General features: G+C 29.2%; 1 protein-coding gene across 1 annotated transcript; it reads right to left on the bottom strand.

Moving 5' to 3' along the window:
• Nucleotides 1-3,662: 3,662 nt before the first annotated feature.
• On the bottom strand, nt 3,663-16,669 carry LOC142330187 (uncharacterized). Its single transcript, XM_075375302.1, has 2 exons — nt 16,594-16,669; nt 3,663-6,798 (listed from the first exon to the last, which is right to left on the bottom strand). Exon 2 carries the CDS (start codon nt 6,706-6,708, stop codon nt 6,307-6,309), a length of 402 nt encoding a protein of 133 aa, XP_075231417.1. The 5' UTR covers nt 6,709-6,798; nt 16,594-16,669; the 3' UTR covers nt 3,663-6,306.
• Between the last annotated feature and the right edge of the window lie 1,096 nt (nt 16,670-17,765).

The raw sequence follows: 17,765 nt of genomic DNA, 5'->3' as shown, positions 1-17,765 counted from the left end.
TTTTACACCATATTGGGTAATTCTAAAGATTAAATTCTGATTTTAGATTCTGATCGATTCGACCAGACCTGGGTAACTGGTACCACACCATTTGAATATAAAATTCACAAATAATTCTATCAATAACTGGCAGGTAGCATTAGAAGAGGCAAAAACTTACAGGTCCTGTAATGCACAGTGGGAATGCAAATACCAGATGATGGGGATTTGCAATGCATGAAAATTACATGCACTAAAAGAAATACTGCAACTGATGTTTTAAAATAACTGTAATCGATAACACTAACAGACAAAAAATAAATTTTTTATTGTTTCTGTAAATGTGATACCATTTCTTGAATTGCTTTTTTGCGTACATTACAGATCAGTAAATAAAATTTTTCTATCACCCTTAGTTTTAAATAAATTGCGCTTCAAAAAAAATAAGGGAAAATATAATTAAACTCTGCAAAATTTATAATTTTGCATGGCCATACCTGTATTAAAATGATTTTGCTGATGCTTTTCTTTTATAAATAGCCTCAGGCACATCCTGAATTAATGTCCAACAATAATTCGCTAGCATGTTAGTATTCCATTTCTCTTTGTAGCGGCTTTCCATCACTGAAATGTCTTGGTGGAAACGTTCACTATGTTTGTCACTTCTCCAAGGTTCTCTGGGAAAAAATCCAGATGTGAGTGAAGGAAATAAACTTTCAAGGACACATTACATCCCATAGCTCTGTATGAAGTAAGAAGTTGATTAACAATATCATGGTAATTGTCGGATTTTTGTTTCCAAGAAAAGTTTTGCAAACGTCTTTAAATAAAGCCCAAGCTGTACTTTCTACATTATTTAACATCGAGTAAATACATCATCTTTTGACCAACTCTCTTGTTTGAGGATCAACAAATATTCCTTCTTTAATTTTTCCTTCACTTACATTTGGAAATTTCTGCCTGATGTACAAAAATCCAGGACTATCCTTCTTCCTTGTTTTTACAAAAGTTTTCATTAGTCCTAGCTTAATATGGAGAGGGATAAACATTTTTTTTTGAGTTCAACTAAGGGTTCATGAATAACATTGAATAAATTTCCCATTTGGAGTTAAGCTGTCTCGTTTCTTCCACTCTTTGGTAACATAATATTTATCCCTCTTGTCTGTACCATTTGCAAAGAAAATACATTTACTTAGTACAGCCTAACTGCATGCCTAATAAAATAGCTATAACTTTCAAACCACCACATATGTTTCAACTAAGTTTTTTATAATTTATGTTTACAAGAACGTCTTTCATCATACCATAAGTCTCTTTCAAATTAATACCATAAACAATTGGTATCGAAAGATATTTGTTACCATTGTGTAGTAGAACCACTTTTAAACTATGATTTGATGAATCTATGAAAAGGTGTCAGTCCTCAGGTTTATGAACTTGTCCTAAGTGCAACATAAGCTCATCAATATTTGTGCAATAAATCAAATTATTTTCATCAATAAAGTACTGAGAAAGTTCTTTTTGTCGGCTTCGAAAGCCTGAAATTTTTGTATTTTTTTGAAATAAATTCCAACCTTGCAGTCTTGATCCTAACAGTTCAGTTTGATTTTTTGATAAATTTAAATCCCTAACCAAGTCATTTAATTCACCTTGTGATATAAGATGTGGCTTATTGGAAGACAATTCAAAATCAAAATCATTGTAGTCTTCTTCAGTACTACTTGATTCAAAACACTGCTTTCAAAACATTCATTCACAGGTGGTTCAGGAACTGGAATAATTTCACTGTGAAGTTCACGCTTGATTGCAGATTGCAATGAAGGATATTTTACAGCATGTTTAGATTTTTTTAGAAATTCCAGACATACTTGTTAAACAAAAGTAACAATCAGTTACATGATCCTTTGGTTCACGCCAAACCATAAGTAGACCAAATGGCAAAGCCTTCCGTATACCTTTTAGCCATCCTCTTAAATGTACGGAACAATTAGTGCGTACTATGAGGAGCCCAAGTATTATCCTGATCACCAATTTTACACTGAAAGTACAAATGATACACTTTTTTAATTAAAGGTGTACTGTTTTTTATATTTGATTTTACAGTAAACTCACCACATACATAACAAAAGGCATCCACATCATTTACACAATTTTGAAGCGTTATGACACTGCACTGTTAACAAACTTAAGACATGTAAAAACTCATATATCTCTTTTTCTTAAATCAAAATTGACAATTTTATGCAAAAGTACAGAAATATATTTCATTTATTCAATTTTTCCCTAGAATCAGTGTTTTATTGTGCATCAATAAACTGAACAAAACTCCAGTGCTTAATACAAACAACACAGCTATATTTTCAGCTACATGTTTTGACCTGCACAGACATGATTAATCTTGTCCATGAAGGCTCACTCTTCAGTATTAGATATGATGTCTTAATAAATGACTATGACATGATTTAATTCTTTGTCTAGTACTGTTTATTTGTAGCTTAAAAATTATGTTAACAAAGTTAAACAATAAAGAATGAGTTAACAAAATACAATATAGGAGCTTAAAATACTAACTATACGTTGAAAAATGAAAAAAAATCCTTTAATTAAAATTTTAATTTTTTTCAAAAAAGGTGAGTGATAGAAAGATTGAGTCCATCTTCGTTTTCATCATCATAAAACTGATTAAAATCATGTATTGCATGTTAGGAAACAAAAATTATGTTTATCAGCGTAATTAGCTTAATTGCATAAAACCCAATCGGCCTGTAAATAGATTATATTCCAAAAATTCAAGTGAACTTATTTGGAAGAAATCTAAGTACACTCTACTCTAGTAGTGAGATGTCATAAAGACTTTATCACTCATCTGTTGAAAATGCATTGACAATCTAACATGGGCTTTCCTTTGAACAGAGGAAAACCCACATGAGACTTGTCACACTTCGGTAAATGTAAGTGTTTTAAAAATTGACTATTCCATTTCTTGTGAAGCACAATTTATTAGTAAGGGAAATTAGGATTGAGGGTATATATTCTAGTTAACCATGGATGGAGAATTGTCTATTATGTTCTGTCTATCATGATCTGGCAATGATATGTCTTCACATGTTATGCAGATGGTTACAACTATTATTGCTCCTGTAATGTAGTAGAATTAAAAATGACTAACTCGTTTTTAAATTAATGGAACAATTCTTCCAAAAGGTCACTCAGAGCTAATTATTAGCACCTTAATAAAGTATGCCTATCTTTAAAAGTTTAGGAATCCTTACGTACGCAATTAAATAATTAATTTGATTTATGTTGTTTGTTAGATTAATATATCCTATTGCTTTTTCAAACTGAGGTGTTGTAAACTTTGTACTATTCTATTATATTGTGATGTTGGGTTTTTATGTGTTAAGTTTAAAACTGCAAGTCTATATATATATATATATATATATATATATCCTCTTTCTTAAACAGCAGTGGTTCCACTAAATAGTACATAAGACAGACTAGATTTACATTTACCCACAGAAAAAAGCAGCATACAAGCACAGCACAGAATCAAATGTTTCAAATAACCTCACAGAAATGGAACACACACCGAGGTAATAATCACAAGTAAACTTCATACATACAAAATCAAATTATTACCTCATTTGGAACAATAAGAAATTTACAAAAACACAAAATTTAATAAACACATATATTTGTAAAAAACAATATAAATCTTGTAATATTTGAATACATATATAAGGGAGTTTTAAGACAACATTACAACAATGTGGCCAAAAACCCCACTGAAAAGGCCTTTGGATAAAAATTTCAATTAATTTGAAACCAAATCATTTATTTATAACTTTGCAATGTAATTGTGTTTTATCATAATTCATTATATTAACTGAATGTTTTTTCTTTAAGTCACATAAACTTCATGGTCATTATCCATTAAAAAATGCCAACAGAATTAGGTGAACTGTACCAAGCACACTTAAATTTGATGATTAAAGGAACCAGTTCGTTGAATATGGATTTGGCAATTGCCTTCTTTACTTTCAATTTCCAGGATGCTACCTTCTGAGAAGTTCTACATATGGGCAAGACCATAAAACTGATATGGAAGTTGGTGCATTTTTCTGATGTATATAGTACTCTTATGCGTTGCTTATATCGTAGGTGAATTTATGCTGACGAGGTTATTTTTTTATCAGTTTATTTTCTAAGCGATAGATGTGCATAGCTGATTGCTTTAATCATTCTTCAGTTTGTGAAATGTTTTTACAACTTCTCATAATGTTTTTTTATTCTCCAGTATGCTGTTGCTTGTAAAATTTGCTACGTATGATTTTCACATGTAATCATCATTTACAAAGCATTTTTTCAAAATTAAAAAATTGTTTTTCAATTTATTCTTAATGTGACATTATACTGTTTGAACTTTTAAAGTAATAACGACATGTCTGGTTATTAAACCACAAAAAAATAAATTAAAAAAAGTATATAAATAAATGTTTGCCTAGTGCATTACTAATTTATCTAGAATAGTACTCGGTTGTTTATAATTAAGGATACTGAGTTTAGATGAAAGAGGAAATTAATTTAAAAAAAGAATTGTTTAAAAATATTGAAAAAATAAAGTATAACTTTTATGAAAGTAATGAAAAAATTGCTTCTCATGTTGGGTCCAGAATATAATATAGGAGCCAAAACTATTTTAATTTTAATAGTCCTTAAAGTGATAAAGAAAAATACAAAAAAAACTTTTAATAATAAAAATTAGAAAGAATTACGACAAAAAAAAAACAGAATAATATTATACTTTTAAGACAAAGGGAGTAGACTTTAAGAAAAAATTTCTAAAAATATTCTTATACAGGTTTCGCTTAACATATTTGCTTAAGTAGTTTTTTCTAGATTTAACAGTCCCTTCAATAGAAATTAAAATAAGAAAAAGAAAATCTTTAAAAAACTTTTCTACATTTTAGGTCTGAGGTCTATAATTTAAAAGAATTTTAGATGTTTTTTGATAGCTCTATGCGGTCAAAATCCGTTACATGCTCACAACGCTTAAAATTTTTCTATAGACAGATACTTCTTTAAACAATGTTTTTTAGTTACACATGAACTTATTATATTTATAAAATTATAAATATAATCTAACCAAACTTAACCTGCGCTCACTAACCTTGACTAGTGAGCAAAGTGAGTGAGTGTAGGTTAAGTTTGGTTACATTATAACCTTTCGCAATTGTTCCTTAACAGTAAATCTACGGAAAAATGTTTAAGCATTGTGGGCATATAATGGAAGCGTTGTGGACATACAACAGATTTTGACTCTCTATGTATGAAGTATAAACCTGCATTTTTGAAAAATATTTAAATTGAATGAGGATAAAGCAAAAGAACAAAATATATATTTTTCAATTTTAAGAGGTTGTTGGCTTTTGAAAAAAAGTTTTTTGGATTATTTATTTATGCATTGTGGGTAACTGATTTGGTCAAATAAATTTTTCTCTAAAATACCTCTGAAGAAAATTAAATTGGTTTACTCATAATATCCCCCACCTCCTTAACCGATTTTTTCATCAAATTAATCAACAGAACTATTTCTGCATTATAAGTAAAATGTAAATTTAGTTTACAAAAAAGGTTTTTTATCTTTGGTTCATTTGTTGTTTTGAAAAGAGATTATCTAGTCTCAATAAAAAAAATTATTCTGTTTCATATATTTACAATCTAACAAAATTTAATTTAAATAATTTAAAATTTAATAAAAAGATTACCTTTAACAAAAACTTTACACCTTATTTAACTTCTCTGCCTACCACTGCAAACTGTGGTGTAGGCATGGAATTTTTCATCACTCTGAAATAAAAATTTGTTAGGAAGTATATCTGGTCATACAAAATACTGCTGCCATGACTATCCACTGAGAAAAAATGGAGAAAATTGAAATTAAAACAAAGAATAGCTGCTATATCCGTGCCAGCTCTTGTACCCTGTTGTCCAATGTAGCAGTACTAGGGAATACAAGTATGTTTACTCAAACACTTGGTAAGGTTTAGCACATCTCAGGTAGAAAATTAGTCATCAGCTATACAGCAGTATATACTACTTTGTTTTTATTTGAAACAAATTCCTTATAGAGCTCAAAAACAAGTGTAGGGACTGTACTGTAAATAATAAATAGTATTATCTATTAATTCTAGTTACAACCTTGCCTATTTTTAATTGATTCTTTATTATATCCAGGTACTGATGGAACATTTCCTTTCTTTAGACTATCACATTCCATTCTTGCTGAAATTTGTATGTATTTTTATGAATATAAAGTTTATATTACTACGAATTAGCAATTGTTATATTATTATTATACGAGCCAAGATGTTCGGGTTCACGATCCTTTATTACATTTACGTGGAAAAAATAGTTAATTTGTGCAAAGATACCATATGATAATCCATAAATTGTACCATACAACTCCATTAAAAACAGCACGCTTGACACACCCATTTCTTGAAAATGCCAGTTTTCTTCAGTACTAGTATTATAATCTTCATCGTACTCATAATCAAAATCATCTTCATTCATACTATTTTTATTATAATTTTTAATTTTCCTGTGTTGGCTGTTGTTTTTCATATTCATTTTATCTGGATTCAGATTAGTTTGCAATTTTATTATACTCTGGATTTGATTTTTACCGCTACCATAAATCAATAAATTAATATTTTCTACTGTCATATTATCTTCTCTATTGTCTTCTATAACAATACTTTTATTTCTGGCAAATGGTCCTCTATTTTTTATATATAATGCACTTGATTTTTGTATCTGAAATAAATAAAACATTATACATCAATTTTTATTTTACAAATATCTTATAAATTAATTTAGCGGACAATATGAAATACTTTGATTAAATTAATCCTTTCAGAGCGGTTACGTTAACTATTTTATGGATTATGCTAATAAATAATCTGATGATTAACATTTTTCCAACATTAAATTCCAAAAAATTTAAAAAGAAAAACATAGAAGAGTTTCATAACAAAGTTTAAAAAATGGAAGATTCTTGTATCCCTAAAAAAATGTAATGAATTTTCCGGGAAAAGTTAAACAAAAAAAATTTACAACATTAAATCTGTAATTTTTTTTTAATTTACAAAATTTTTTAATGTACAAAAACAAATTAAAAAATTTTTTTATATATTTTTATGAACAGCTATGTCATAAATGTTGCATTTAAGTGCATTATCTCATAGTGTCTTCAAAAAAAAAGGTTAAACATTTCTAACAGCATGTCAATCGGTGCACAGAGTGTGTTCCACAAATGGTTCTGACTGCCGGCATCATGTTCAGAAATACATCACTGTCTGATATGTATCAAACTATCATCATTAGTTTTCAAGTGGCATGACAATAAACATGAGTATAAACCTCTTGCATTTTTAACTACGTGAAAATGAAAAAAAGTAAAGAAAACGGGTTAAATTTCAAAGAGATATTTAAAATGCTTCAGCAAGAATTTTGGAAAGACTATAAGTTTATAATGCTACATACGGTTCAATCACTTTAAAGGAAACAAAAGATCAACAGATGAAGGTCCTAGATTCGGACAACCTTTCCCACTAACAAACGACGATACAATGAATGCAATTCATTTAGATTATGACTTCCAACCGTCTGAAAAATCAATGAGGAAATAGACAATGACATAGGGGGATTGCACCAGGTAATTTTATTATTTTATTTTATTTATAAAAACTTAACTTAACTTAACTTAACTTACAGGAACCAAATAGCAACAGTAATAATTGAAGAACATAAGAAAGAAGTCGTAATAAGAAAGGGAGTCCGACAAGGATGTTCCCTATCTCCTTTACTTTTTAATCTTTACATGGATCTAGCAGTTAATGATGTTAAAGAACAATTTAGATTCGGAGTAACAGTACAAGGTGAAAAGATAAAGATGCTACGATTTGCTGATGATATAGTAATTCTAGCCGAGAATAAAAAGGATTTAGAAGAAACAATGAACGGCATAGATGAAGTCCTACGCAAGAACTATCGCATGAAAATAAACAAGAACAAAACAAAAGTAATGAAATGTAGTGGAAATAACAAAGATGGACCACTAAATGTGAAAATAAGAGGAGAAAAGATTATGGAGGTAGAAGAATTTTGTTATTTGGGAAGTAGAATTACTAAAGATGGACGAAGCAGGAGCGATATAAAATGCCGAATAGCACAAGCGAAACGAGCCTTCAGTAAGAAATATAATTTGTTTACATCAAAAATTAATTTAAATGTCAGCAAAAGATTTTTGAAAGTATATGTTTGGAGTGTCGCTTTATATGGAAGTGAAACTTGGACGATCGGAGTATCTGAGAAGAAAAGATTAGAAGCTTTTGAAATGCGGTGCTATAGGAGAATGTTAAAAATCAGATGGGTGGATAAAGTGACAAATGAAGAGGTATTGCGACAAATAGATGAAGAAAGAAGCATTTGGAAAAATATAGTTAAAAGAAGAGACAGACTTATAGGCCACATACTAAGGCATCCTGGAATAGTCGCTTTAATATTGGAAGGTCAGGTAGAAGGAAAAAATTGTGTAGGCAGGCCACGTTTGGAATATGTAAAACAAATTGTTAGGGATGTAGGATGTAGAGGGTATACTGAAATGAAACGACTAGCACTAGATAGGGAATCTTGGAGATCTGCATCAAACCAGTCAAATGACTGAAGACAAGAAAAAAAAAAAAAAATATATACTAACACACATCACAAATCCACAAAATTTCTGCCGCATGTGCTGACCAATAATCAGAAAGAGAATCGTATTAATATCTGTCAAGACATTCTTGACATGCCGGTTAAAAACCTTTTGAAAACATACAACAGATGAGACTCAGATTTCTGGTCATGATGTAGAAACAAAGATAATCATCAAAGCAGGTAGGGGAATGGATTGCCCAAAACAAAAAAAAATCCTTCAAACATGAAGGTAATGTTCACGGGTTTCTTCACTTGAAGGATTTGGTCCATTATCAATTTGTTCCATATGGTCTGACGTAAGCAATAACTTCTACAGCATTTTGAAGGATGCTGTAGACAGAGAGAAGCTTGAGCTATTTGAAAACCAGTGGAAAATGCATCGACTCATGTCATTTCTTATGACATGATTACCCAGTAAAATAAAAAAATCGTGCCAAACCCGACTTACACTCTCGAGACTTGGCTGCAACATAGAATTATTCTTTTTTGCGAATTGAAGTAACCTTGAATGAATGTCATATTCACGCTACAAACAAGTGGAGGAAAATGTGATACATCCCCAAAAATATAAAAAAACAGTGTATTGTTAGCAACATAGAGGGATTGTTATAAACCTAAACAAAGTTTAATCCTTTAATAAATTTTTTATTACACAAGTTTAGTCTTTTTCTGAACACACTTAATACTGTTAATCTTAAAATTTGAGAGCGGGGTAATTACACAAAGAGAAAAATTTGAAGTGCTGAGGTTCAATGATGTCTACATTTGATAGGTACAGAAAATTAGTAATAAGACATTCTGAATGACATGGATTTATTGCTAAGAAAGGAATTCTGTTTGAAAATAAGTAAAAGTAAAATAAGACAGTAGGTGATGAAATGTTTCACTATAATTGTGTAGGTGTTAATTTTTTAATTGGTAACAGAAAATTTAATATTTTTCGTATTTTACTGATTATTCAGATTACAGGTACTAATTTTAGACCGACAGGGATTGGGTAATTTTAGAGATTTTTTTATTATTACTATTGTTTTTTTAAATTTCTTATCAGACTTTCTATTGATTTTAACTAGTTTAACTACTTATTCTATTATGCCTTTCAATAATGAATTAGATGATTTGACTGCTAATGTACAACAGAAAATATGATTTTTTTTTTTAATTTTAATCTTCAATTTATTTTAACCATAAATATGATCTAAATATAATTCCTATGAATATAACAAATATCAGAAAAAAATGTTGATGATTTTTTTTACTTAATAGTAAAGTTAAGTTCCAAGTTACAATGCTGAATGAAACTTAGATCGGTGATGACATTTAACTTCAGTTTAGGTTATAGTGGTCACTCAAAATAATAAATTCACAGTGACAGTATACATTTATTTATTAATAAAACTATTTAACACGAGATAATGAAAGTAGAGCTAGAAAATGCAAATTCAGCTGATATTAATTTTAGAATTGATAACGGGAACCATAAACGTATTGCTATTTATTGATAGCCTTCCCAAAACATACATTCTTGCCTGATTAGCTTATATGCCTATCTGCAGAATATAAAGACGCATGATAACATAATTTTAGTAAGGGATACGAATTTGAATATTCTTGATAATTACCTGATAAATGAATTTCTTAGGATTATACAACTATATGCATTTAAATCATATATAAACAAAACTGTAGCGATGAAAAAATGCAATCGACCATATTTTATTTAAGACTGGTTCCGTTGGGCAGAATGATATGATAAGAGCGATCCTTAATACTACTATCTCTGACCATTACTAGTTCTTTTCATATGAAATTTACAAACTTTCTAAAAAATAAGACAACAATCGATAATATTATCGATAAAATAAATTATGATGAACTTAAATCTAGTTCGATAAAGAAAACTGAAACAACGTATGCAATAATTACCCTGATGCTATGACGAATTTTATTAGTAAACTTACTGACTACTTAAATAAATATAAACAGATTATTAAAATATCACATAAAAATAAACCACAAACAATGGATCACTCCGAGCATGGTTGCTACTATGAAAGAGAGATAAAATGCACTGTAAATTATTAAAACAACCTTTTAAAACAAAACTAAAAGATTATTGTAAGAAATATAGGAACACATTAAACAATATAATAAAGAAAGTAAAAATAGATTATTTTTATAATAAGTTCCCGCTAAATAAAAACAATATTAAGAAAACGTAGGAATGTCTTAATGAAATATTAGATTCGAAAAAAGAAATTACACAACCGAAAATTGATCCTATAAATTAAATAAATACTTTACAAATGTAGCAGAAAATTATGCAAATGCGATACTAAAAAATACAAATAACTGAAATCTGCCTCTTTTGTTAACCTCACCCTCTATTAACAGCCTGTTTCTTAACCACAAATATTACTGAAATATTAAATGTAATAGAAAAATTAAAAAGTAACTCGTCACCTGGAATCGATAGCTTTAATGCTTCTTACTTAAAAGAAATAAGTAACTACACAGTATAACAGCTTGAACACATAATAAATAGATAGATGTTTTATTGAAGAATATTTCCCTACTAAATTTAAAATAGCCAAAATAATCGCAGTACATAAATCGGGTGATAAAATCAACCCTGCAAATTACAGATCTATAAGTCTGTTAAGTAACTTTTCCAAAATAATTGAAAAAATACTAAAAACCGAATAATAAAGTTTCTTGATAAAAAGAATTTTATTCGTAAAAATCAATACGGTTTTCAATATGGAAAATGAACAAAAGATGCAGTCTTACATTTAACTAGAATAATTAACAAAAATGTTAATAAAAATAATACTATAGCAATATTGCTCGATTTAGGTAAGGCATTTGACACAATTCCTCACAAAATTTTATTAAATAATCTAAATAACTGCGGTGAACGAGAACCAGTATATGAACTGTTTGAAAACTACCTTAAGGATAAAACTCAAATTCTGACTTTAAATAATGTCAGTGAAAACAGAAAATCCTCAAACTTCGGACTACCACAAGGTATGGTTCTCTCGCCAATACGTTTTCTAATATGTCAATGATCTTTTAAAACTGGATCTTCCTAACAGTACCACAATATCTTTCACTGATGACACAGCTTTGGTTTTTTTCGAGAGAGACGCGAGATGAAGTATATAAGAGTGCTACACATGGATTACTTATGGTAAAATCTTGGTTTGAAAGCCATATTCTTGCGCTCAAACTAAATAAGATGAAATACATGTCATTCTCACCTACAGAAACTGGCAAACGCCCTCGTGAATTTCAACTAAATCTACATACATGTTCAGTAAATAACAGTGAATCGATAAACAATAACTGCCGTTGTCAGTCAATAGACGAAGTCAAGTCAATAAAATACCTCTGAATAATATTGGGCGATCATATGAAATGGAATGTCCATGTACAGTATTTAACATCAAGACTTTTCATAGATGCCTGACCTTTCTTTTTCCTGTTTGCCTCTGGGTATTACTGTTCAGATATTATTTCAGCGGATGAATGAGCATCATATGTATGAGTGTAAATGAAGTGTAGTCTTGTACAGTCTTAGTTTAACCATCCCTGAGATGTGTGGTTAATTGAAACCCAACCACCAAAGAACACTAGTATCTACGATCTAGTATTCAAATCCATATAAAAAGTAACTGTCTTTGGAAGGTCTTGAACGCTGGAATTCTTGACTTCCAAATCAGCTGATTTGGGAAGACGGGTTCACCACTAGACCAACCTGGTTGGTTTTAACATTAACTAAAATTATCTTATTCATACTTTTTACAAAATAAAAAAAATTAAAGATCTTGAGCATACTTTGCATATGCTCACTCACTTTTTCAATATCAAATTGAGATGTGGGGAGGAACATATGACACACATCTTAATAAAATATTTATGCTCCAGAAATATTTAATTACAGCAGCTCTTGACTGACCAAGGTTATATCCCGATACACACATATTTGAAGAATTTAAAGTACCTGCTTTTAGATAAGCATATGTCAAGAAAGTACTACTGCACATAAACAAATATATAAATGATTTTGAATTTAAAGATACACCGTACAATACTCGTTCAGCAGGAACAAATACTTATACCGCTTCTTTCCAAATTAACAGTTTGCAAACATCAATTTTCATATTACTCCAGTATATTTTCTAACATAGTCTCCAATCATTTTAACGTCCAAATAATAAATAGTAATCTAATCAAAGAAATAGATAAACGGGTGAAACACAATATATATTTTAAATTACCAAATTTAAAAACAAAAATAATCCACACTAATATCAATAAATTTAAAATATTATTATAATGAATAGCATACAACAAAATAAATTAATATACTGCTTAACATTAAACAATCTACATATATAGAACTGTGAATGTTTAAATGAATGCTAAGGCAGTATAAATTCATAATAGTATTCAGTTGTCTTCTCTTATGAATATATCTCATAGTCTTATCATACTTTATCTTATATATATTTTTTTATTTCTCCATTATGGAATTATTTATTTTCTCACTTTTTAGATCATGAATTTATTGCATTTTATTTGATTTCAATGTAAATTTAAACAATTTTACACTGTGTTTCTATGTATTTTTTCTTTTAAGTCAATTTATTTAATTTTTCAATTTAAATGTTTGTAAGATTAAACATATGTATGGTCTAAATATATTTATAATTTGAGTCAAATTGCATCCTTTATGGTACATTGCAAACAGAACTTATAATGATAATTAGTTCAATTACAGGAATAGAAATACACTGTATAATCAAAATAGCAGAATTTTATTATTTATGTAATAAAACTAAAATGGATTGATTACTTAAGTGAAATAATAAAATAGGTACAAGCAGACACCTTTTTTGAAGAAATGAAACTAACTGTCAACAAACATAAATTTAGGAATAAGAAACCCTTTAAAACACTTTGAAAGAATGTTGCACTCTATGACAGAAGAAAATCCAGATGAATAAATAGTAGAGGTTTTTGAAATGTCCTGTTACAAAGAATTTTTAATATTAGGTGTATCAATAAATGAAAATATTTAGGTGAAATGGAACACAAAGAAGTCATCTTATATAAAAAAAGTTAATAGGTCATAAATAAAGTGACCAGATTTAATAAACTTTGGTTTTAGAAGGTAATGTAAAAGATAAAAACGGCAAAGGAATACAAAAGATATTATACTATGTGGAGTACATAATATTTGATCAAGGAAATTAAAAGTTATGTTGAAACAACAAAAAACTGGCCCAAATAGCTCAGAATTCACAAATATTTTAAACTGATCTGATACAAAAACTAAAAATAAATGAACATTTCTTATTTTTAAAAATTACTATAGAACAACTTTTTTTTTGTTATGACTTTTTATAAAGCTGCTGAAATTAACAAAAACAAAAAAAAAAAAAATAGAAATAAAATAACAATTTAGCAAAAGAATGGCGTCTTTTTACTGAATCTTCTAAAGTTAGCATGAAAGTAGTTTTATTGCATAATGGAAACAGCCACACACTACATTAGCTCATGCAGTCGATAAGAAAGAAACATATGAAACTACGGTATCAATAACAGAAGCGATAAAATACAAACAGCATAAGTGGCAAGTTTACAGTGATCTTAAAGGTGTTGCGTTACTTCTTGGTTTATGAAATATTGCTGTTTTCTTTGTCTTTTGGATAGGCGTGATACAAAAAGTCTTTACCAAGTAAAGAACTGGCTATTGCAGCAGAACTTTGTGGCCAGTGAAAAAAATATAAAGCATTTATCATTAATTGAGAATGGTAAAATCATACTGCCGCTGTTTCACATAAAACTCACTCGTGAATATTTTTTAAAAACACTAGACAAAATGGACCAGTTTTTAATCATTTAAAAATAAGTTTTCCTAAATCGAGTGACTGTAAGCTCAAGAAGGGTATATTTATCGGTCTGCAAATCAAGAAACTGCTTACGGACTCAACTTTTGACGATAAATTTAGAAAATGTGAACTAGATGTTTGGAAGTCCTTCAAAGATGTTGTTGGTGTTTTTTTGGGCAACAGAAAGATGAAAACTATGTTTTTTGGTTAAAAAGCTGTTAGAAAACTACAAATGGCATTAAAAATTCATTTCCTTCATTCGCATCTAGACTTTTTCCCAAACCTTTGGACTCTGAGCAAGGAGGCATTTTCATCAATATATTCTGACAATGGAGCATTGATACCAAGGAAGATGGGTGGGTGACTATTGTTGGTTTTTGAAACTGAACAAACATCATATAAACGAAAACGTTTGTTAACATATTTTAAAAATTAAAGGAAGACATTGATTTAAACTGTTAATTTTAACAACATTTCCAGTGATGAAGAGCTTTAGAAACTGTTATTTTAAAATCTTTGTTTGAATAAATAAAAATTAAGTTGATTTAACAAATTTTAAATGAATATACACAAATCATATTTTTTAAATATTGATTTCAGAGTGATTATACTTTTATCGGTAACTAAATCGTTATGTATCTAAAAAACGTGACGTATTACACAAATTCTTTTAACAGCTTTGTATTCAGCACCCCAGAATTAATTAAAATCACCTAGTACAATTCCAAATCCACGAAAAATCATTTTTGTTGACTAGTGCAATTATTATTTTAAGGCGTAATTATATAGATAATTGTAAAAATATATGTTGTACTTTATGCTAATACATATAAATATATTTTTCACTTTTCATATACGAAATGCGCCAAAATATACAGTAATGGATTTCGCGCAGTTCTCTTGCGGATGTCCGTTCATCGCAGTATTGTTGCATCAGCATTATGTGTTGTTAGGAGTGCGGGGAACGTAGAACTTTAAGGTTGGAGTTGAAAATGGGTCTCATGACGGAGGAAAAGTTTTCATCGTGGAGTATTATTTACGCTCGTACGGAAATGGCATTCAAGGCAGCCCGAGTTTGAAATTAGTGGCGGAACAATAATGCGGCGCCGAGCAACACAGTTACGCTGTCTACTGTTAAGAAATTTCGTCGTACTGGTAGTGTAATGTCAACGGAAGGGAAGGTCTGGTAACTGCGTCTACAAATAAGATTTATGGTCGTGTCCTCGATCGGGTTTTGTAATCATATAAACGAAGTCTTCGACGAACATCCTTGAAAATAAACATCAGAATAACAACTCCAGTACTGCATATTGTGGCGCATTCTGTACTTGTCTTTGATATTTAAGAAATCTGCTACCAAGAAAAGTAATGCAGAACCCACCGGGTTGGTCTAGTGGTGAATGCGTTTTTCTAATTCATCTGAATTGGAAGTCGAGTGTTACAGGGTTCAAGTCTTAGTAAAGGCTAAATAAATAAATTACTTTTATACGGATTCGAATACTAGATCGTGGATACCGGTGTTCTGTGGTGGTCGGGATTCAATTAACCACACATCTCAGGAACTGTCGAATTGAGACTGTACAAGACTACACTTCATTTACACTCATACATATCATCCTCTGAAGTATTATCTGAACGGTAATTACCGGGTGCTAAACAGGAAAAGAAAGAAGCAAAGTAATATAAAAATGTTTAAACAAATTTCGAAGACAATTTTTGACATTTATAAAAACAGTTTAAACATTAGACTTGTGCAATAATAGTAATGAGCGTATTTTAAACGTATTGATTTTTTTCATCCGGTACCGATTAATTTTTGCTTTTACTTTGGGAAGTGTATTTTTTTTACTGGTCATCAACGTGAAGCTTCTTAATTATTTATTCAGAAAATTTACCTTTATGTACTTAAATCATAACTTAATTTTACGTTAAAATCATAGAATATATTTACCTGGAAATGCAGCAGTATAAACAATAATATTATTTTATATTTATAACAGCGATAAAGAGGAAAAATACTTGTTCTTAAAAATATTTTCATCGTAAATATAATATTATGTTTGCTTATAACGACATAAACCTTATGAATTAGAATTGATTATTACACTTTTGTAATAGATCTCAAAGTTTATATATGATACCTGTACATATGGGTGTGTTTGTATAAATTTGTGTAGCTGTGCTGTAGTATTATGCTGGTGATAATTACAAATGCATGTAAAACAATTTTGCAAGGACATTTCGATAGTTGAATAATTTTAAGTAATGATACTCTTCTTAAGGTCACCATGACCCGGCCAATGTTAATTATCTTCTATTTTTATACAAAATGTATCGCTCTTCTCTCTCTCTTCCTCTTAATGTATTCATAATAAAAAAAAAAAAACAACAACAGGACCTGCAATGCAGGAGGATAATATTTCTAAACCCGATTCAAGAAAAAGGAACAACTAATATTTCTGTGGCGATAGGACTTGCATGATGGAACTTTTATTATCTATCAAATCAGCCTAAAAAATGTACATTCATACAATCAAGTCTTACTCTTCACTACTTCATTATGTAAAACTATTTTGATAATTAATTTTATAAACAAACTAACTATTCCTATTGTGAACAAAGTTCCATTATATATATTTTTTTTCAAATAACTGTGAAGGTTTTTTCAATGAAAAATTAAACTAAATCAGCATAATCTAGAAATTTCATACAGCCTATCAAAGTCTGAATAATGTAAAGTGAATAAAATCCACAAACTTATTTGAAATAATTTGTAATGAACACACCAATAATAAATTCAAAATTTACAAAGATTAATTTTCAAGAAAACAGGTCTATAAAACTGTAATAAATCATTCACATATCTTCAAATAAAAAACATGAGAGTTTAATGTACAATTATGATTACAACAGAATACAGTTGTATGCTTACATACTAGTATATATTATGAAAATATAAAATTTTCCAACTTAAAAAAATTTAAATCATTCTACCGTGTATATTTTGTCTTATTGTACCGATTGGCAATAAAAAATAACGGTCACCGAATAAATAAACAAATGAGATCCTGAATTTTTGTAGATTGTAGTACGTCATGAAATTGGATCAGTCTGGATAATCTA

This window comes from Lycorma delicatula, chromosome 9, assembly GCF_047948215.1.
Source record: "Lycorma delicatula isolate Av1 chromosome 9, ASM4794821v1, whole genome shotgun sequence".
NCBI lineage: Eukaryota > Metazoa > Arthropoda > Insecta > Hemiptera > Fulgoridae > Lycorma > Lycorma delicatula.
This window is presented reverse-complemented; position numbering and strand designations above follow the sequence as displayed.